This window comes from Saccoglossus kowalevskii, chromosome 4, assembly GCF_978046115.1.
Source record: "Saccoglossus kowalevskii chromosome 4, keSacKowa6.1, whole genome shotgun sequence".
Lineage (NCBI taxonomy): Eukaryota > Metazoa > Hemichordata > Enteropneusta > Harrimaniidae > Saccoglossus > Saccoglossus kowalevskii.
The window spans coordinates 27,125,696-27,149,355 of record NC_140644.1 but is presented as its reverse complement, the minus strand read 5'-3'; the positions used below and the strand labels follow the sequence as shown (position 1 = coordinate 27,149,355).

Below are 23,660 nucleotides of genomic sequence, written 5' to 3'. Positions count from 1 at the left end.
TTTTAGAATTCTATTTCGTTTTACCCTGGACGGATAATCTGAATACACATGTTTCTTCATTTCCTATTTGATCAGTCGCTGTGCAGGTAACTGAGTAGTCCCCAGATGTGTATTCTTCTCCTGATTGGTAGTCACAAGTAACTGTGGGCACATTTCCATCGTTGTCATCTACACCGATGGACCATGCTATTGTGGTTGAATTTGATGATCGGTCTGCATAAACTGATATGTCGTCAGGACATGTAGTAAACACTGGTGTTTGTGTGTCTGTAATAGCAATTTTACCATGCATGAGTACGTTTTACTTCTCCAAAAATGTGCTAATGAGCATAAATGAGAAACGATTTGAATCAGATGGTACATAATTGCATACCATATTTGTTTATTTAATTGAAAAGGGTTTGAAGTACAACATACCAACACACTGTAAAGATGTTGTATTTGCAGACCAATCACCAATGGCTTGACACGTTATCGCCACGTTCTCAACTGGTACTACTTCGTAACCATGATGTGTACAATGGAATGTACATATATCGCCGGGAGTTGGTGTTGAAGTACACTTGACAGGTGAAACACTTGCACCATTAGGTGGTACTAATGGAACACAGTTTATCTCTGAAAATGGAAAATAGTTCATATTCAGTGGTTTGTCGAATTTATAGAAGTCAACAAGCTCAATTACCAAGGTAACTTACCAGAGCACGTGAAATTATTCGTGCTCCATGTACCATCCGCTCTACATTGACTTTGGGTATATCCACTTTCCTTGTATCCATAATCACAGTAGAATGAACATATAGTACCATAATTCTCTGTGTCGGGTGGAGAATTCAGGCATCCAGACTTAATTGCATTGGATGGTGTTGATAGGGCTGGACATGTTACAACTATGAGTAATCCAACAGTGAAAGGGTTAGTTCTGATTGGTTGTGATTGTTATCACTGCATATAGAGTATATTCATTATATGCCGAATCGACTAATCAGTCGCAATGCCTGACTTACTTTCGCACATTGCTGCTGTGCCACTCCAATACATATACCCTGTATCATTTCGTTCACATGACCTTGTATCAGACCCTACTAGACGATAGCCTTCATTGCATGTGAATGTACACACTGCACCATGGACATAACTGCTGCATTCAACCTGACCACCAAATGATGTTTGGAAGGCTTGGCATCGATAAACTAAAAATGAAATAAAATACGTATTAGTGTCATATTTAAAAATTATTCGTCAATTCACAGATTAATTGCCACTGTACCCAATCTTACTGGCTGACTGATTGGCTTGTTTTACTTACCCGCAACACGGACTTTAATGTCATGCAGAGCGTAGTTTCCGGAAGCATCTGATGCAATGTATGTAACTGTTGTGCTACCTTCTGGAAAGTATTCACTAGGCCCGCGATGGCCAGCTTGCCTATAATTTGAGACACAATACCAATTTGTTCATGATTCAACAAAAGCAAGTACTCCCAACCGAAAATTGATGAAGACGCCGTGAAACCTATGCAAAGACCTACCTTTTGATCGTGACATTTCCTGAGTTATCAGTTGCATCAGGTTCATCAAAGTATACGACACTTAATGTGCTATTCCTCTCAGCTTCTACGTTTACAAATTGTTCAGATGACGCTAAAAATACTGGCGGTGCCACATCTAAAACATAAACAATGCATTGCCAAATGACGAGTTTGTGCAGGAGGTTCTCTTAAATTTAAATGAAAATTGTAAGTACAACTGTGATGTAACGAATCATCAATTCAATGACAGTTTTTGTAACGAGACCGTGCCTTTACATATTGTTTCATTCATATGGCTCCATACACCAGTCTCTGTACAACGTTTACTGTATGGTCCTATTTGTTCATAACCTTGATTACATTGTAGGTTGCATACTATATCATATGGTAATGTTGAACTGTATAAACATTCAGCAGGTTCGATGACACCGTTGTCAATTTGAAGTGGTCCTGGACAAGTTACAGTCACTGTAAGAAAAATATTGCACCAGTTTCAAGATTTCCATAAAAGAAGCAATACTAAACATCACTCATGTTATGTTATGTTATGTTATGTTATGTTATGTTATGTTATGTTATGTTATGTTATGTTATGTTATCATGAACTGGGTGTGATTATTATTATAAACACGACTGATTGCTGATGTATACGATGTTACGAAACCATACCATCACACTGGAAATCGTCACCACTGAAAACCTGGTTGGCTGAACACTGTCTAGTGGAAACAATCTCAGATTTGTTTGTAGCAAAACCTCGGTCGCATCTGAATTCACATTCAGTCGGGAAGTCAACGTCTTCATCAAAACAACTGGACACGTACCCATTACGCACACTTGGCACCGGACAGGTTACAGCTGTTAAATGATAACAATTTGATTATTGTATTGTACAATGCCAACGAATACTTTAATCATCACGTGACTTTGTTTGTACCACATGGGCCTACAAAACAAATGACTAACTAAAATTATGCGTGTCTGGCTGCAAAGATTAATATACTTCAAGATGACGTCATTTATACAGATTTTGTCAAGGTACTTAATACTTGTAATCATACCCTACCTTTTAAATTGGTGCATTATGGTTTTAATAATGGTGTTACTCTTGATATGTTCGAATCTTACTTGTGTGTGTGATATCAAAAGTTGGTGATTGAAAATAACTTCTGAATGGTGTGCGGTAACATTCGGCAATCTACACGGTTTATTGTTAAAATCATGACTTTTCATTATTACATATATACAAATAATTTGCAAAATGTCTTTTTACAGTTTCTTTGTAGTTATATGCATATGGTAGTTGAATATATAAGTTACACGGGATCATTGGATGAATGTCTTCATGCAGTAATGTTATACACATAATGTTAACGCACACAATGCTATATCTTTAAATTACAAACAGTCAGTTATCAAGTTCAGTTACTGTAATGTTGGTGTTCCACTTTCTAGAATTTCAGAAGTCCGTGATTTGGGTATTTTAGTGTTTTAAATATGTATCAATTATATGGAATCATTGGTCTAAATCTATGCAAATATGTTAAATACTTCCGCCGAATGTTGTAGGAAAATTATAATTAGGAATCGTATTCTGTTTTTAAGTTATCATCTTTATATCACGTGAATATTATGATATGATGTTTTTAACAAAAATGCAAATGTTTTTTTTATAATACAGCTGATATATCTGCTCAAGTTGTAATGAGCCCGCCAAAATTGTTCTGTTCTGTTCCAATCATCAGGAATCGTGCAATCACACTAAATTCGTATAGAACACACTCCAATTATAATATTATGCATCTGTTTAATTGCCAGATTAAATTTGTGTTTTGTAATTTAACACTTCAAAATTATCATTTTTGAATGTATTGTACTTACGTATGCATTCTGGCATACGGCTTTGCCAAAAGCCATCGATAATAGTATCATTCGCACGCTCACATGACCACAGTTCGAGAGATTTATTGATTGACAAATTATAGCCTGGTAAACATGTCATTTCACATACGGATCCATAAACCACGGCGGATTCACATGATCCATGTCCTGTTGTCAATTTCCACATGGCGTGTGTGGCTGGAGTAAACCCCTGGCATCTGGTGACTAAAACATAGTGGTGTAATAACTATGAATGTACATTACGTACACTCATTTCGTTGAACAACATAACTGTATTGTACACGTGTTCATAGTGTAAGTGTGTATAATAGCTTACCTTGTACTGTATACAGAAACGAGCACGTGGCCGAATTTCCGGCAGCATCAGTTGCAACATAAGTCATGATATGGCTGCCTTCTGAGAGATGGGCTGGCCTTTGCCCGTTTACTTGAGCCCAATCAATTTCAACCAATGTAGATGGGAAATTAATTCCTGCGTCTCTGGCCTGTATAACAGAAAATAAGTATTTTATGTTTTTAGTTTATGTGCTTCACTTAAAACGGGGGAGTCGTCACCTGCGCATGCTCCAGGTGGCCATATCGTGTCATTGTTTACAAACAAGCGTTAACCCATGAACTTTTGCGTTTTTAGCGTGTATTGTTATCGTCGCTTGGGTCTAAATTCCCGCGCGTGCGCAGTTGACGACCATCCCGCTCTAAACCGATTTATTCATCTTCTTCCTTCAGATTACTTATCAAAATCAATGTAACGCACCATGACGGGCTCCCAGTTCCATACAGGAGTTGTAGTGTTGCGTAGAATCGGTGCCACAAGCACCATATCTGAAGGACACGTGACTTCAGGAGCAGTTATATCTACCGGTAAACAGAACAAAATGTTTAGCACCATTCTTATTTGCACTGGATATATCGTCATGTTTCCGACAATCCACTGCCTTTATGAGCAATGAAGTGAAATAGGTAATGATCAAAATGCTGAAGAGAAATGAAAAATAATTAATAATAAAATAAAAATAATTGTTTCTACCTGAAACAAATATGATAATATATGTTAAGCTAAGTAGCAATGGATTAATGATAATATGGAAATCCCACAGTAAGACATTTACCAAGTTATACTTAATTTATAGCAAATGATCGTGTAGAGGGGTATGAAGACGTCATTTGGTGAGACCGAAATCAAAACACTTGGCCCACATAAAAGCCACTAGTCACATGTTGGCAAAGAAAAGAGTCACTACCAAATTATTTACTATTCGATTATGCTTTACGTTAAAATGCTTGTAATTACAAGTCAGTCATCACCTGTGCATTGTAAAGGCACGCCGTCCCATTCACCATTGGCTAAACATTTCCTACTGATGGAACCATTAGCAGTGTATCCAATATCACAACTTGCAACACAATAACTACCGTACTTTTGGCTGTCATCTACGTCAACCACATCACCTTCATAAGTACATAGGGTAATATTCCCGTGTTCTGGTTCTTCAACCGGGTCGCACATAACGACTAGAATATAAAACAGTCAAGAAGTCATTTGAAACAGATATGAAATGCAGTTAGGCAATTTTTACGTGAATTTAAACGTCAAATACAACACTTGTCGAATCTATGCTTGGATGTTGTGAATAAAAGGAACACCAGTATAAGTAAACAGATACATTACTTTGACAAGATATGGTTCCATTGCTCCACACGCCATAGCCTGCACCATTGTTAATGCACGTTCTTGGAGTAGGCGTTGCCGGTAGGTATCCGTAATTACAATTTAACAAACATGTTGACCCGTATGCAGCGACATCAGAACAATTCTTGTATCCATTTATTGGATCAGGAAGATCATTACTTGCGCAAGTGATAGCTGTGACATGAATACATTATTTAATATTGTTTCAGAGACATTGGTTTAAAAAATAAATTTCGCTATTGCTAAAATATTTGCAGAAGGTTTCACATACATATGTCATTAACATTGTCAAAACATGCCTTTGTTTAGTGGTGTGGTAGTATTCACCCACTCATTGAACAATAGAAACAAAATATTGATATGAGTTGATTTACAATCTCACAACCAAAATGAACTTGACATTAATATTAAGTTTCCAATTGCTTCCTAAAACTTACTCGCGTGTAAGTAAAAAGTGATCATACCAAAACCAGTAATTTGATAATCATCTAAACATATAATATCACAACAACAAATGTTCAATTAAATAAAATGTCTGCGCCAATGTTGGGTTCTTCTGTCTGTGAAATTAGCAAAAATTAAGTAAAAGTGTCTGGTATAGCAATACCTACATGGACTAAGTTATAGGTAATATCGAGTACAGGATTCCCCATTATATACCAAGATATAATTAGTACCGAGTTCAGAATTGCCCATTATATACCAAAATATAATTATTATCGATTGAAGGATTCTCTATTATATACCAAAATATAATTAGTATCGAGTTCAGGATTGCCCATTATACCAAGATATAATTAGTACCGAGTTCAGGATTGCCCATTATACCAAAATATAATTAGTACCGAGTTCAGGATTGCCCATTATACCAAAATATAATTAGTACCGAGTTCAGGATTGCCCATTATACCATAATATAATTAGTACCGAGTTCAGGATTCCCCATTATAAACCGAAATATAATTAGTATCGATATCGAGATAAGAATTCACTATTACATACCAAGATATAATTAGTATCGAGTTCAGGATTCCCTATTATATACCGAGATATAATTAGTACCGAGTTCAGGATTCCCCATTATATACCGAGATATAATTAGTATCGAGATAAGAATTCACTATTACATCATACCAAGATATAATTAGTATCGAGTTCAGGATTCCCCATTATATACCGAGACATAATTAGTACTGAGTTCAGGATTCCCTATTATATACCACGATATAATTAGTATCGAGTTCAGGATTGCCCATTATATACTACGATATAATTAGTACTAATTAGTATCGAGTTCAGGATTCCCTATTATATACCACGATATAATTAGTATCGAGTTCAGTATTTTAAATACTATAATTATCAAGGTATAATTAATATGGAGTGTAGAATTCCCTATTATTTTTAAAAGAATTTTAACGTTTTTCATTTACATGAAGGAAACACTATATATTGCAGAAGATAATTTAAAATATTCATTACTGTCTGGGAAATGATTTAACATTCGCGAGATCTACTTCTAAAAATACACAATGAAACACTACCCAATGTGCCCCCTTCCCGGACAGGTATACTCTTACTAAATGTATTGGACTAAATTAGTGCTAAATTAAATAACAGATTTTAAATCCGGTATAATAAAAGTGAGTAACCCAGTTCAATCGTAGTACATATTAGTGTTTACCTTCACATGTCGGAAATAGCTGTAACCATACACCGTCTGGACCACATGATACTGAGTGAGCGCCCTCTAGGCGGTAACCTTCTTTGCAGCTGAAATCGCACAGACTACCATATGGCATTGTGTCATTATCGAGAGAGCAGAAACTGCTATTCCTGATTACCATCCCATCAGAAACGTCTGGTGTTTGACATGTTCGTACTGTTGAATAAAGTTTAATTGGCGTGTTTAATCCAATGATTCTTCATCTTATATGTATGCTCGCGACTGTTTTAAAACAGAATAAGCACCATACCTTTACAATACGGTTGTTCGCCATTCCATTTAGTATCAGCCCCACAGTATATATAACGGTTTCCAATTAAGTCATATCCAATATCACATTCAAAGTTACACCATGTACTAAACGTGTTATAACACTGATCTCCTCCATAGAAATCACCATATAACGGAGGTGAGAGTGCCGGACATTCCTTTGCTGCAAATACGAACATGTTTCCTAGTGAGTTTATATTCCTAGTTTATGGATAGATAATGAAACGAGCTAGCATGTGTGTTATATCTTAAAGGCTGAATTTATGTAAGAACATTTGGAGATGCACAACACAAAATATGCTTGAGGCTGACAGATGTGTGGCGAACATGTATATGTAACACAAGTTTTGTCAATCCATTAGACTTATATGACGAATAATTCGTTCATGTTACTCACGTTGGCAATATGGCTGCGGGTTGCTCCATACCCCACTTGGCGTGTTATCAGCAACGTTACATCGTGAAGATGTGATACCAGTCAAGTTATATCCTGGCACACACATGAATTGACATTCTGATCCCCATATGTATCCATCAGGACAATTAGTCGATAATCCTGGGTCATGTTGATGTCCTACACAATATATAACTGCGAACACAATAATAATAATGTTGTTACAACAAACAGAAGCCATCTAATTGTACTTGAGAACTCAAACATTAATAGAAATGTATAATTAACCATAATTCGGTATATTTATAGATTTAATTCGGAATAATGCAGATGATTGTGAAAAAAACACATTTATTTAATAATTCATGAAGTTATTCTGCCTTAATATGAGAAGTGTTGATGATATCCTACCTTGTACTAACACTGTAAACTCACAAACCCCAATATTTCCAGCACTGTCAGTAGCAGTGTATCGAATAGTGTGATAACCCTCAGTATATGAAGACCCAGACGGCTGGCCTTCCACTTGCACTGCGACTATACTTTCACCTGAGTTGTCTGTGGCTTGTGGTTCAATCCACGATGTCGTGTTTTCTCTGGTACCCTCGTTTGCAAACGTTACGATGGAACTTGGACACGTTGTAAATGTTGGTGGTGTAACATCTTATGAATGTGCACAAAATGAAAGATGAACGAATATATACACCTATATATTTTGGAACATTGTCGAAATGTATTTGTAGTTTCATAGAGACATTTTCATGTTTGTAGTATATCTGCATTGTGAGTAATATATACTCAATACCCGTGTAAACCGCCATTGACAAGATATGCTGTATTCAAATGCTGGTTAGCTGATCTTGTATTTTTAGCAATATTTTTTGAAGTATGCTATAATATCCCTGTTTGTCCTATGAGATGTGTGTCAAAGATGATAATTGTCTTAGAATGACGTTCATTAGGCTTGAATGAATCGGTGTTTTCACAGCTATTGGAGATAAAATTCTCAATTTAACAGCTATTGGAGTTAAAGACACGACTATAGACACAGCTATAGACACAGCTATGGACACAGCTATGGACACAACTATAGACACAGCTATGGACACAGCTATAGACACAGCTATAGACACAGCTATAGACACAGCTATGGACACAACTATTGACACAACTATATACACAGCTATGGACACAGCTATGGACACAGCTATGGACACAACTATAGACACAGCTATGGACACAGCTATAGACACAGCTATAGACACAGCTATAGACACAGCTATGGACACAACTATTGACACAAATATAGACACAGCTATAGACACAGCTATGGACACAGCTATAGACACAGCTATTGGCACAGCTATAGACACAGCTATGGACACAACTATTGACACAAATATAGACACAGCTATAGACACAGCTATAGACACAGCTATGGACACAGCTATAGACACAGCTATGGACACAGCTATGGACACAGCTATAGACACAGCTATAGACACAGCTATAGACACAGCTATATACACAACTATAGACACAGCTATGGACACAGCTATGGACACAGCTATGGACACAACTATAGACACAGCTATGGACACAGCTATATACACAGCTATTGACACAGCTATAGACACAGCTATGGACACAACTATTGACACAAATATAGACACAGCTATAGACACAGCTATAGACACAGCTATGGACACAGCTATAGACACAGCTATAGACACAGCTATAGACACAGCTATATACACAACTATAGACACAGCTATGGACACAGCTATGGACACAGCTATGGACACAACTATAGACACAGCTATGGACACAGCTATAGACACAGCTATGGACACAGCTATATACACAGCTATAGACACAGCTATAGACACAGCTATGGACACAACTATTGACACAAATATAGACACAGCTATAGACACAGCTATGGACACAGCTATAGACACAGCTATTGGCACAGCTATGGACACAGCTATAGACACAGCTATAGACACAGCTATAGACACAGCTATATACACAACTATAGACACAGCTATGGACACAGCTATGGACACAACTATATACACAAATATAGACACAGCTATTGACACAGCTATGGACACAGCTATAGACACAGCTATAGACACAGCTATGGACACAGATATGTACACAGCTATAGACACAGCTATGTACACAGCTATAGACACAGCTATTGACACAGCTATAGACACAGCTATAGACACAGCTATGGACACAGATATGGACACAGATATGTACACAGCTATAGACACAGCTATTGACACAGCTATATACACAACTATATACACAAATATAGACACAGCTATTGACACAGCTATGGACACAGCTATAGACACAGCTATGGACACAGATATGTACACAGCTATAGACACAGCTATGTACACAGCTATAGACACAGCTATTGACACAGCTATAGACACAGCTATAGACACAGCTATAGACACAGCTATGGACACAGATATGGACACAGATATGTACACAGCTATAGACACAGCTATATACACAACTATAGACACAGCTATGGACACAGCTATGGACACAACTATATACACAAATATAGACACAGCTATTGACACAGCTATGGACACAGCTATAGACACAGCTATGGACACAGATATGTACACAGCTATAGACACAGCTATGTACACAGCTATAGACACAGCTATTGACACAGCTATAGACACAGCTATAGACACAGCTATGGACACAGATATGGACACAGATATGTACACAGCTATAGACACAGCTATTGACACAGCTATAGACACAGCTATAGACACAGCTATTGACACAGCTATAGACACAGCTATGGACACAGCTATAGACACAGCTATGGACACAGATATGTACACAGCTATAGACACAGCTATGTACACAGCTATAGACACAGCTATTGACACAGCTATAGACACAGCTATAGACACAGCTATGGACACAGATATGGACACAGATATGTACACAGCTATAGACACAGCTATTGACACAGCTATAGACACAGCTATAGACACAGCTATTGACACAGCTATGGACACAGCTATAGACACAGCTATAGACACAGCTATGGACACAGATATGTACACAGCTATAGACACAGCTATGTACACAGCTATAGACACAGCTATTGACACAGCTATAGACACAGCTATAGACACAGCTATGGACACAGATATGGACACAGATATGTACACAGCTATAGACACAGCTATTGACACAGCTATAGACACAGCTATTGACACAGCTATAGACACAGCTATGGACACAGATATGTACACAGCTATAGACACAGCTATGTACACAGCTATAGACACAGCTATTGACACAGCTATAGACACAGCTATTGACACAGCTATAGACACAGCTATGGACACAGCTATGTACACAGCTATAGACACAGCTATGTACACAGCTATAGACACAGCTATAGACAACGCTACAGACACAGCTACAGGCACAGCTATGGACACAGCTATGGACACAGCTATGGACACAGCTATAGACACAGCTATGGACACAGCTATAGACAACGCTACAGGCACAGCTATAGACACAGCTATGGACACAGCTATAGACAAAGCTACAGACACAGCTATAGACACAGCTATGGACACAGCTATAGACAAAGCTACAGACACAGCTATAGACACAGCTATCGACACAGCTATAGACACAGCTATCGACACAGCTATATACACAACTATGGACACAGCTATAGACACAGCTATAGACAACGCTACAGACACAGCTACAGGCACAGCTATAGACACAGCTATAGACACAGCTATAGACACAGCTATAGACACAGCTATGGACACAGCTATATACACAACTATTGGCACAGCTATAGACACAGCTATAGACACAGCTATGAACACAGATATAGCCACAGCACTCTAAATGACGCGAAGCTCAGCTGAGTTATAATTTATTCGAATACGAATACATACCTTTGCAATTAGGCTGTTGATAACTCCACCAACCATTTTGTGCTGTGGATGACCCTGACGGACCATTACACGTGACATCCTGTACCCCATCAATAATATAGCCTTCCTCACAATTATGAGTACATCTACTGGTCTGCGCATTTGAGTTGGTACAGGTAACGAAACCATGGTTTATATCAGATAACGGGGGATGGCATCGCCGCACTGAAACGGAAAATCTTGAGATGGTATACGAAATACAAAAGCTGATTCCCTATTTTGCGTGCCCAGCATCATTCAAATAATCATGTTTGTTAGAATATTCTAACTAAATCACTAGTAATATCATTAATTTACACAAGTATGTGAATACTTTGCCAATGTGTATACCAATCTGTTTTGTCATCTTTCGTATGTTCATAACAGTTGCTCAAATGAATTGTCAAATTGTATGCAGTTTACAGCATTCACTGAAAAGTCGTTTTCACTGAAACAAGTAGGTTGATTGGCGATCCACCAGGTGGCGCACACTATCATTTTGCTGACCGTTGCCATCGCAAACGGTAGATCAGAAATGTTATTTTTTATCAAAGTTTAAACAAAGTTGGTCAAGGCAAAAAAATGCAGAAGAATTAGTACATAGGTCTAGCAATACTTACATTGAACCGACAACAGAATGTTATTTCATGAACTTGCGCGTTAGAATTGAACACTTGACGGATTTGATCATTTAATTAATTCCAAGACTCGTTAAAGTTGAATGCTTTATTTGAACATTTTAACGATTGATGAACTAAGTGTTAACATGTTTTGAAAATTTGGTGTAACCTAACTGTAGGTCTGACGTGCCTGTCAGGGTTAACGAAATCGTTGAGTCAAAAAAATGACAAAAAGTTAAAACGCTGTTTTCTTTAAATAAACTTTACCCAAACTTCCGGGTCAAATTTCTTGGCAACCAAGTAAAATATCAAAAAGCCAAATAGTGCCTTTTGACACACTGAAACAGAGTGGAATGTGTTATGTCTATAAGGATTTTCCCTCCACATTTGTCGGAGAAAATACGATTGGCACGAAAGTTGTATAAAAAAGATTTTCGGCTGTTGCCATAGAAAGGTACGTCGGTTTTTTTTTCAGATTGTTCCACATAATTGCAATACGTAGCTCATCTGTTTGTCATTTTTGTTGAGCGTATCGATGTCCTAGCTGGAAGTGAATCGCTAAAAATGCCTGGGAAGCTACAGTTGTGTTGGCTGAATAATGCATTAATAAATTTAGAATTAAAATAAAATTAGATGTAGTTACCATTGCAGATTGCTGGTTCTCCATTCCAGTACATAACAGAATCCTTTGAACATTCTCTTTGTAGGTTGCCACTCAGATAATATCCATGGTTACAGTAGAATGAACATACAGATCCGTAAATGTTACTATGTGAACACGATTTATATCCGTTTTCTGGGTCGGTGATCGTGTTACATCTCCTAACTGAAACATGTAAAATTATAGTCATATTAAATAATATGTAGTTTATCACGATGGAAAGCGGATTATTGCAATATTCATTAACAATATTTATGTTCAACAAATATTTAAATTCATATAAATGACATGTTTATATCCGTAAAACATTTTTTCCTAAACAATTGTATTCATGAAATTTGTATTTGTATTGTTAAAACCTCCATTTGTATTCGTGAAACTTCCATCTCTATTTGCACTAAAAATCTCCATTTGTATTCGTGAAACCACCTTTTCTATTTTTATTAAAAATGTCCAGTTGTACTTTGTGAAATAACCATTGATATTGGTAAAATATTTATTCGTATTCTCAAAACCACTTGCTTGTGTGATTTGTGGGCAAGGAGGGCGCTGCTCATACATGCACTATTGAAGATGGCAGAAGATCATCAAAGGTCATGAGACATTGACTGTGGATCACTATCACTGAAAATCCAGGTAAATCGGTCAGTACTGTTTATTAATTTTATTTTTTCATCGTTATTACTATAATGATACTAAAGTAATGAAAACGTAGTCAATGCGAATATATACATACCATAGCACTGCGCAGTACAGTAATTTCTTGAGCTATAACGCATCTTATCACGCAACATGTATTAAATTCTAAGTGTAATTATTAGTGTGCACGATAGTACATTACAAAAAGTGAAACTGCAAAGCAAGCACGACAGGATAGTACACGATAGCAGGTTAGCGAATTTGGTCTGGGAACCTTGCACGACAGGCAGTATAGTGAAACGATTCTGAATTGCCGCCATGTTGGAACCTGTGTTTAATCGAAGTCAATACCGAAGAGCTCCCTCTGTTTATCTGTCGCAGATGCACATGATTCTACGAATACAAATTTATATATACTAATGATATAAATGGAGGTTTTACAAATACAAATGTTTTTATCTAAGTAGCGCCCTCTCTGCTCACTTATTAGATATTTTACAAAGTAAATAGATGATTTATAAATACAAATGAAGATATTACATATACAAATCAAATTTCACAAATATAAATGCAAATTTGTATTACGAATACGACTGGGAAATGTACGAAATATACAAATTGAGATTTTACGAACACAAATGGCTGTTTTACGAATACAAATAGAGGTATTAAAAATATAAATATGTAAATTCTTGCACATAAGTATCAATGAATATTTCAACACGAGGCCCCCATACAATAGGGAAATATCACTTTTTGTTTATTAATCTGGACATTATTAAACTCGCCTTTTACTGTGACTGTAAATTCACACCCACTGTCACCATATTTCGTGTCCACGGAGTAACGCACTGTAGTTTTACCTTCACTGAAAAAACTTCCTGGACTACGCGAGCCATGTACACTGTGTAAGGGATGGCAGAATATCAAGTCGTGATCTCAACAGTTTGTGAGTTTTATTGAATGCACATATATGACAATTATAATTTGAGACTTCATATAATTAGAATAGGTCAAGATAATTAAGGCAAATCGCAGCACACAACAATTTAAGTATATAATAGGTATATTATTAGATTCGAGCAAGATTGAGCGGAAATCAAAAAGGCGTTGAACGCCAAATATGAAGTCTTCATGAAATCTTACGTTACTGATTCCCCGTTAACCATGCATGTCGGCACCCCCCAAGGTACAGTTGTTCCGGTCAATTGTTTGGTGTCCACGGTAGCAGAGATGTCGCCACATCCACCCCAGCTTGCTGAAATCATAAGTAACAATAAACTGATATTTAAAGCAATGACAATGCGTTACAGACCATCCTTTCTGACGTATATACTTGTATTATCTGAACTTCGTTACGTAATACATATGTAGTTGGATACCATAAACTGACCATACTCGTCTATGTAACGTTATTTAGGGGCTACGTATCGAGTGTTGTCTATAACGTTTGAAAATGACAATAGAATTATAGTAAAATAAAACAATATCTACATATCACATCACAATTCGTGTTCTGAAATAAATCCATACCTCTAGGACACTGGCAATTGGAATACGATGGGCAAGGACCGGTGCATTTCTCAGGACTTCGCCTTTTATCACGACGACGCTGACATCCGTCTGAAAAATTGAATTAAAAAATAACCGCTAACAGATCCAGAAACTTTCAAAACACTGCGATCGCGGAGTTGTAGTGCCTTTCACTACTAAAATAAACATCTTGTGAAAATGATGGCATTTTGTGGTAAATTGTGCGTGAATAACATTTGCTGTCCTCGTCCGTGCCTATATTATATCCTATATTCAGCCAGTATTGTGTACGACTGAACTATGGTATCAGTTCTAAAACGCTACACCGAAAATTATGAAATGTAAAAGTTGCAAAGTTGCTACATATGTGAATGTTCAACGTGAATTAGTATGTATAGTCATGTTATTATTTGGTAATTAGAACAGCAATTTGTTTCGTCTTCATTATATCAATAGGCGCAAACCCTTGAAAGTCGGTACAAGTTGGCCATTTTCTCTTCGTGCAAACTGAAAAGTGAATATGCTACGTTCACACGACAGCACTCTATCGGAACCGAACTACTACTCCTCCCACCGATTGACAGGGAATTACACGGTCGGGCCGAACGAGGGCCTAGATATACCAGCGTTCAATTCAGTTCGATCAGAGCCGAACGGAACAGTGCCTAAACCTACTAGGAACACGTCGCCGTACCGTGACCGCTTCTAAGATTTTTATCTTTGGTGTTTTTAAAAAGTTTCTTCAATTTCCATTGGATCAATCGTTCTTGTTTTTGTTGTTTAAGTTTTTGTCGCATTATTTCGTACGCCATTTTTCTGTTTCCCGTTGAGCTATCAATCTATCGCAGTATTTCTTTACTCTGCCAAATACATATTAGGGCGCGTACCATCGTCGTTAATAAAGTACGGAGCACAACTGGCCTCGGGGACGCCAAGTGACTCCCTCCCATACACACACTTTCGGATATCGTATCCAACCCAATTAGTTCACCTCGCCTTAGTTGATTTAGTAGCTCGATACTCAGTTTCGACCATAGTGACTCTACGTAGGTCAGAGCCCCCTATCTCAACTGTAATACGATCAAAAGAATCGACCGACTCCAACGTGTGTGTGCATTGAATCAGGCATTGTTTAGCAGCGAGTTTCAAAACGCTCTCTCGCTACCATTGGTTCTACCAATGGCACTATATATATCCTATACAGCACTGTATATGGTCAATGACGATTGTAATTGAACGGAGTAGTGAATTGTACATGACGATAAACGTCGATTTATATTAGGCTCTCGTCCTCGTGACGATCATTCACTTTCGCGGATCACTGCGTGACAATCGTTTTCAATATCTAAGCAGTAAATATTATAGCAAATACTTTGAGATAGCCACTTGACGAGTCTGTGATAGCCGTGTCACGATAATGAACAACTTGAGTATTTTAATATCAGAAGCCCGACTAAATAAAATAAAATTAACGACAGTGCCATTTTAATTCAGGAACTACTTCACCAAATTGGTACTATTGAAATAAACACATAAACACAAATACACATAGATACGCTTGGCATTATTTCGAATGTACGTGTTCAACCGAAACATGGCCATAGCAACTGGTAGAGACGAGTTATACTATGATATGCCAAAGCCTGTTGTCAACCTGAATAACGCTGTAATTTCTGATCCGACTTGCCTTCAGCTAATCTTGTATTTCGGCTCACCGAGATGTAGTAAATGCGAGATAATATGAACACAATTACCGCCTGCTCTTACAACTAGCCGTTCCCGGTCAGTAGTCAAACACAAAAAAATGAGCTTACGTGGCGGCACGGTGCTCTAAAAGGGAAATCTGGGACCACTTTTTGCTCGCGGTCTCTACAACGCGTTGACTGTCTTTCAAGTAACTAGCCTGACTTGTAGGCGGGAGTGGTGCCTTGTTGGGTTTAAAGCACCGCGGAGGGCGCAACTCGCGCGACCTTGTCAGGCTACCAAATAACATACCATGGAAACATAATGACACATAATTTTATCTCTAAATTGTGTATGATGATTTGCGTAAAATATGTCTTGTTTCACCACATATTGTCACACAATTAATTTCATGCGTGACATTAACCGATAGTGTAAAACAAGTTTATTATCAGACGGAATGTAACGCCTTACGGGTGTCGCTCGGAGTCATGTTCGATATGGGAGGCATTGCGACACATACAACGCGTGTAAAATACAGTATTTACGCGAAATTCAAACATGCTAAAATCGAAATTGCAAAACCGATTTCTTCGCTTGACTATCCAGTCTTTATTTAAGAACTATTGTCAACATGTAACAATAGAAACAAACCAGAAACAAACGTACTAGTACTATTTGGAGAGTGAGTGCTAATAGACTATAGAGTGAGCTCTGATTCGGGGATCGGGGGTCGGGAGGTGAGGTCCCAACAACTGAGAATGAAATCACTTTTTAAAATACTGAAAGTGTATGTTGCATCATAGACCCCTCAGTCTATGCATCCTACCCATTGCAGTTTATCAGTGCAAGGCAGGGGCGGGAGGTGTTGGGTGTCTCTTCATTCTGTTCAAATAGATGACATGAGTGTTGTAGAAAAACATCTATTAGCATAATTTATTATTATAGCTCCGATAGTTGGCCTCCGATGCGTATACATGGTCGGGTCATGTCGGGGCTCAGCCATTCTTTCTTCAAGAACTATTGTAACAATCGAAACAAACGTATTGTTTGGAGAGTGAGTCATGCGATCAGTGCTAATAGACAATAGAGTGAGCTCGGGGGCTAGGAAGGAGATGTCCCCACAACTGAGAATGAAATCACTTTTTAAAATACTGAATGTATATGTTGCATCCTACACATTGCAGTTTATGCAGGACAGGGGTGGAGGGTTTAGGGTATCTCTTAATTCTGTTCAAATAGATGACATGAGTGTTGTGAAAAACATCTATTAGCATATTTTTTTTGTTTAGCACTGGGTCATATAATAAAGACATTTACTTTGTTTAGTTACAACAAAAGAATAATATCTGCGAGATGATGTCCGTCTATTTTTCCCATAACGTACTATATTGTTGCTACGTTCGATGTAATTAAAAGAAGGGGAATGAAATGTGTACTTTGATGTACCCTTTCAAAATACGGCACGTCCGGGATTTTACAGAAAGAGGAGTAACATTGTTTTACTATTATATATATTAATACCGATATTGTATATTTAATATTCAATATTAAATACGTATAAATGAATTCATAATTATTGATTTGATATCAAATAATGCAAACATATTTCCGTAATATAAGTGACATTGGTCCAAATTTATTTGATATATTCTTGATATGTTTTAGTACTGTACACTGTGTTGTCCTGAATGTTGTATTGTTTTGTTGTTGTTATTATTGGACATTACTCAAGATTTCATTGGTACATTCCAACTTCAAATTCAAATACACTAAACTATACAATACCAGAGTGTTCTATGTTCTTTGTGTAATGAGGTGTTCGTACACAAAGGAGTGCCCAAACAAAAACGAAGAACTTATGAGGTCGATTTGTTTACCCCAACGGATCGTTTGGATGTGAAAGTTTGTTATTTTCTTCCTGATTTGTAGGAAACTGTTTTTCAACTCGTCTCTTTACTTAATTGCAATCAGTGTTCACGATGGCTACTTCATATAGTGAACATCGGTAGATTAATCGCATTCATCATATTATCGCGTGTACGCCAGCTGACTGTGGCCATTCTCAGGCTGACCAGGAAATCTACTTTTAACATTATCATGCCGCCTCGCGTAATAAAGCAACTCATTCAGGGGAATCCACACATGTATCAGGCTACGTAGAAGCATTCTATCTCCCCTAATGCAATATAGACTCACCCAGAGTGAACGCGACCACGAGTCGGCGCCAGCGAGATTCGAAACCCAACTGTTTAGTCACAACCAAAGCAGTGAGCCAATTCGCTAGCGAGTTTGAAAATTGACTTACTGTAACGCATCCAAACTCAAACAAGGGACTATTGCTTATAACAATTTGTATTCTCCTCAAGTTGTGCGTGTTCAATGTATCCATGCCTTGTATCGATTGTTCCCGCACTAGTGCGTCTGTTGAAAATACTAGTATTACATAGAACAGTTGGTTGCAGTATTGGCTGAGACTTAAATTTAAAAATATCCCAAATCGTATATGTAACACTCGTATATGGCGCCGGCTAATGCGGTGACGGAAAAAAGTCGATAAAAGTATTTAATGAAAGCATAGCCCTCACATTGTTGTCGGAACACAAAAAAGCATCACAAAATGTATACACCCATTCGATATGACAACGCAATATCATCCAAAATCAAAAATCAAGCAAACAGAATGTTTTAATATCCAAATACTCGTGAAAATGATTAAATATATATTATAAAGAAAAATCGAAAATTATTTCTGCTTGTAGAAATGTCAAACGTCACGGAAATAGAAAACAGCGCATTTTGGACGATGTATACTCAAACCACTGATACTTTGGCGTTATGGCCTTGATACTCCAAAAACGCCTTAGACCCCAGATTATTGTAAAATAACCCGTCAGCTTGAGATAATGGAGAGTTGCCAGATGACATCATTGGTATGTGGCTTTAGACAATACAGTGCTTACGAGGTATTGTAGCATTGGGACTCGGAAGGGAAAGTCCCTTGTTTTCCCAAAAAATGAAATTATCATATATTCTGGGGGGGGGGAAACGTCATCGTCTAGGATTTGGTCTCTAGATCAAGCGATTTCGTGGTATTATATCACGTCATGGCTTAACAGACTTACCATGGAAACGCATCAAAGCAATCGCCGCTGTTTCGATGTCGTCGACAGTGAATATAGGTTGATAACAGGAACTACAAGGTATAATGGTGGGTGGCGGCCGAATAAATGAACCTTGGCTGGCAAAGATTTAGATAGTGTAACAAATAAAAATAAATACAACACAAAATTTCCCAAATTTATGTGATTGAGGTGCAAGTGACGCTGTTTCACAGAGGCTCTTGAAACGGTAAAACAAACGACATATCCAGCTCTTTGTCCTCCTTGATTTTCGTTAGCACATTTAATCACAGTCACTCTACCAGGATCCTAGTTGAGTGACTGTGATTTAATCAAGAAATATTTCCACTCATATTAGGATTCAAATAAAGAATCTACACTATGCTACCGTCTTTTATCCAGTCTCTAATTTACTTTAACGACTACGGCATACATCCTTTGATGATGCTGATATTCGAGAAAAACAGTTGAGGTTCGTGAACAAATACAACTCCTTATATTGATACATCATACCACCAAATCTATGCACCATATATTAGTAAAATTGAGCATTACTTGAACCCCCTTCCCAACCATATTATTCGGAACGCAGAACAAGAGCGAAAATACAATTATTGTATATAACGGAACTTACCTGTAACACGCACAATTACTGCTAATATTAACAGAATTGAAACTATGCGACGAACACTGATGGCCACCATTGCTCACTGCGCATTGACGTATATGGCCCTAAACCAGTGTCTGATTCACATTGAGTGAATGATTGTACCTCCTAGGAACCCGAATGAGGAAGTTAGTATCAAAAATAGACTTGACAAATAAAATGTGATATGTTATCCGGGACACCTGAATGTACTAATTGTTATGCATATGCGTAAGGGTTTCAGTACGTCATTCCCAAAACCCCGAAGCAAACGTTAACAATAACATATCAAATGTATGCGAGTGTTGTGTTATGTTGTTCCCGGGGTCTATAATATGCTCCACGATGGCAAAGCAACATGGCAAAATTTCTAAGCTTGACAAGAAAACGGAATCTCCAAGTACATGGCAATAAATAATGTCTTTATTATCTGAGACCATTACAAATTAGTGACATGACATATGTTTATTTATAGTTAACCAAGAATTAAAGCATCGTTGGTATAGAGGCACCTGTTACACGAACTCCTACTAGAGTTGAACATCAAAAAATTGTTGACTTCTATTCTGAATGAGTATGTCACATAAGCTTGATAGCCAAGATGCACGGCTTAACGGGCAAAATCACGTAACTTCGCGTTCGATTTCCAATCGAAACACGCTACGTGGCGTGTTTTACTTCGGTAAAATCTATAAATCTGATTGGAGGCGCCTCTAAAGCATACGTCCAATCAAAGTTTGTGTAATATGTGACAACTGGTCAGAAATATAACATAGCTGTCAATGGTGTGGAGAAAGAGTAAAGTAAAAATAAAGATGGCGGCAAAGATCCAACGCATTGTTATGCTAATTTGATTTCCGGCTTGTTTGTTGACACAAAAATGAAAGATTTTTAGAATTTTCTCGGCGATAGCTACGTGAATTGAAACCAAAACGTTATCAGCAAGATTTCAGGGACGACAGTGACGATCTCCAAAACGTAATTGGAGGCAAATAAACACGTGAAGCATAACAACTGTTTCGAGTCGTAGCGTAATGTAGGGGACTAAACCATTTTTACCTCTGAGGGGAATGGAAATTACTCGCTTTTCAGGGTGTCATAATAAGTGAGGGTGAAAATCGTTTTTATGCTATGAAAAAGTGAAGACCTTGAACGTACTTTATGTGCTTTAATACAAAGCATTATTTTGTTTGATTGCGTGAAGCATTTAAGTTCATGTGCTGCACAAAGTACGGGACGACGAAGCTGAAATATCCAAGAACTAACACATATATAAATAACATCTCAAATGCTAATATTCGGGGAATATTTTAAATCTAAGGGAGAATTTGTTACTACTTAAAATAATAATTGTAAATTTGGAGGAAATCAGAGGCCACAACATGTTTGCCTGTGTATCAAGTTACATATATACATATGTCGTATAACGACACTATTCCACCAGTCATTACTCCGCGCTCGCTTCCACACTAATCGGGTCACTGTAGTAGTAGAGCGTACAGCAGCTCCAATCGTAGACAAAAACAAATTGGTTCGCTGTGCGTGGACGCAATTGGGTCTAGTAAAAATGCAAATATGCTAGATAAGCCTAAATCAGCTTAAATCTTAGCCCGTACTTCGTGTAACGTGAACACAATTAATGTCACATAAAATGTTGTTTTTTAAGAGACCTCCCAGGCAGTCAACAATCTGACTTAAAGCGCGGCTCAATAATCCCAGGGATTGCACCAGTGCGTCATGGGAAATGTAATTCGCATGGTCCGCCCAGTTGTTTACTTGATACACAGCTGTTATTATTTCAACCGAAGGTGTTAATTTCGTAAGCTGACATCATACATTACACTATTATCCGATTTGAAAGGACTTATTGAATCGCGTTCAACGCTCACTGGGCCCCCACAATCTTTTTAAATCAGTTTGCTTACTTGCATCATAGAGCTCCTTATTTAGTTCCATGAAAACTATGGTTTAATTGAATAACATACACAATGTCAGAATGGTTTAGACCGAGTGCGAACATGAAAATCGATGTTTAAAACTGCTGAGCAGCGCAAGGTGTGTTTGTTGCTATTGATTCAATGCCTAGCAAACCACTCACAGAATCAATGAAGTATTGTTATGCTTGACAGGCGAGTCGCATTGCAGTCTTTGATAGCGCTATGCGTCTTGTGTAGAAAGCTGGCTTACGAATTGCGAAATGATTTTGGTTGCAATTTCTAAGTTACAGTGCAAAATACCCAGATGATGAAGTTAGTATAAAAATAGACTTGACAAATAAAATGTGATATGTTACCCGGGACACCTGAATGAGCCAATTGCATATGCGTAAGGGTTTTAGTGCGTCATTCCCCAAACTCCGAAACAAACGTTAACAATAACATATCAAATGTATGCGAGTGTTGTGTTATGTTGTTCACCGGGCTCTATAATACAGTGTATGCTCCACAATGGCAAGGCCACATGTTTGTGTTCAACCAAATATAATTGACGCCTGAATAGCGCAATAAGTAGCATCGTCCGAATCGAGCGGTTTCTCGAGCTCGATGTAAACATACTCTCTCACGAACCCGTGTGGGATTGCTCTAATAAGTCGCGTGATTTACCTCGGTAAAATCCTCAGATCTCATTGCAGGCGCATCTAAAGCATGCGCCCAATGAAGATTGGGGTCGTATGTGATAACTGGTCATAAATATAATTTAGCGTTGTGTCGCAAAGATTAGTCGCCGATGCAACTTTTATCGGGCTTTTCAAAGTTCCCACTTGCCAGGATTGTCTTCGGTATGTGGCTGAGTAGTGCACAAAAGCTGCAGTTGGTCGAACTAGTTATGTAGACTATCACTTGATTCGTTTACAATGCGCATTTGACGCAGGCACCGTATTATATTCGATTCCATACGCCGCCTCTTTCGACGCGCCGCATGGGTCAGTCTGTGCAAAATATTTTTTATCAGTTTTATCAGTTCACAGTTCTTACCTCATATATATACACTTGCTATGTTTTCAAACGTGTGACGGTTTGAAATCTATGTTCACATTATACTGAAAGCACAGCTTGCATCATGCACTCGAATATTACCGTGCATTTCAAGGTGGTCGTTACACTGTCGACAGTCCTCGGGCCTAATGTAATTGTGTTTCCTAGACATTCGAACGCCGAAGGCGTTTGATGGGAAATGCGAAACATTTCACGCGAGGAACTTTAGTCCCGAGAGACTGTCCCCGTTTGCAGGTTTCTAGTTGATATGAA

At 37.8% G+C, this 23,660-nt stretch overlaps 1 protein-coding gene across 1 annotated transcript in view; it reads right to left on the bottom strand.

Moving 5' to 3' along the window:
- The window catches only part of LOC100367903 (uncharacterized), a 43,982-nt gene extending 23,468 nt beyond the window's left edge, over window positions 1-20,514 (bottom strand). Inside the window, exons 1-23 of the mRNA XM_085498361.1 lie at window positions 20,401-20,514; window positions 14,962-15,051; window positions 14,575-14,686; window positions 14,217-14,332; window positions 12,772-12,954; window positions 11,491-11,694; window positions 7,925-8,176; window positions 7,517-7,708; window positions 7,100-7,282; window positions 6,808-7,005; window positions 5,103-5,297; window positions 4,739-4,945; window positions 4,188-4,288; window positions 3,750-3,918; window positions 3,413-3,637; window positions 2,201-2,389; window positions 1,802-1,999; window positions 1,532-1,667; window positions 1,310-1,428; window positions 1,008-1,193; window positions 699-890; window positions 418-618; window positions 25-267 (exon numbers count right to left, since the gene is read on the bottom strand). Coding sequence (XP_085354487.1) covers window positions 25-267; window positions 418-618; window positions 699-890; window positions 1,008-1,193; window positions 1,310-1,428; window positions 1,532-1,667; window positions 1,802-1,999; window positions 2,201-2,389; window positions 3,413-3,637; window positions 3,750-3,918; window positions 4,188-4,288; window positions 4,739-4,945; window positions 5,103-5,297; window positions 6,808-7,005; window positions 7,100-7,282; window positions 7,517-7,708; window positions 7,925-8,176; window positions 11,491-11,694; window positions 12,772-12,954; window positions 14,217-14,332; window positions 14,575-14,686; window positions 14,962-15,051; window positions 20,401-20,470 — 3,961 coding nt within the window. The 5' untranslated portion in view covers window positions 20,471-20,514. The remainder of the gene's footprint in view (window positions 1-24; window positions 268-417; window positions 619-698; window positions 891-1,007; window positions 1,194-1,309; window positions 1,429-1,531; window positions 1,668-1,801; window positions 2,000-2,200; window positions 2,390-3,412; window positions 3,638-3,749; window positions 3,919-4,187; window positions 4,289-4,738; window positions 4,946-5,102; window positions 5,298-6,807; window positions 7,006-7,099; window positions 7,283-7,516; window positions 7,709-7,924; window positions 8,177-11,490; window positions 11,695-12,771; window positions 12,955-14,216; window positions 14,333-14,574; window positions 14,687-14,961; window positions 15,052-20,400) is intronic.
- Window positions 20,515-23,660: the final 3,146 nt, after the last annotated feature.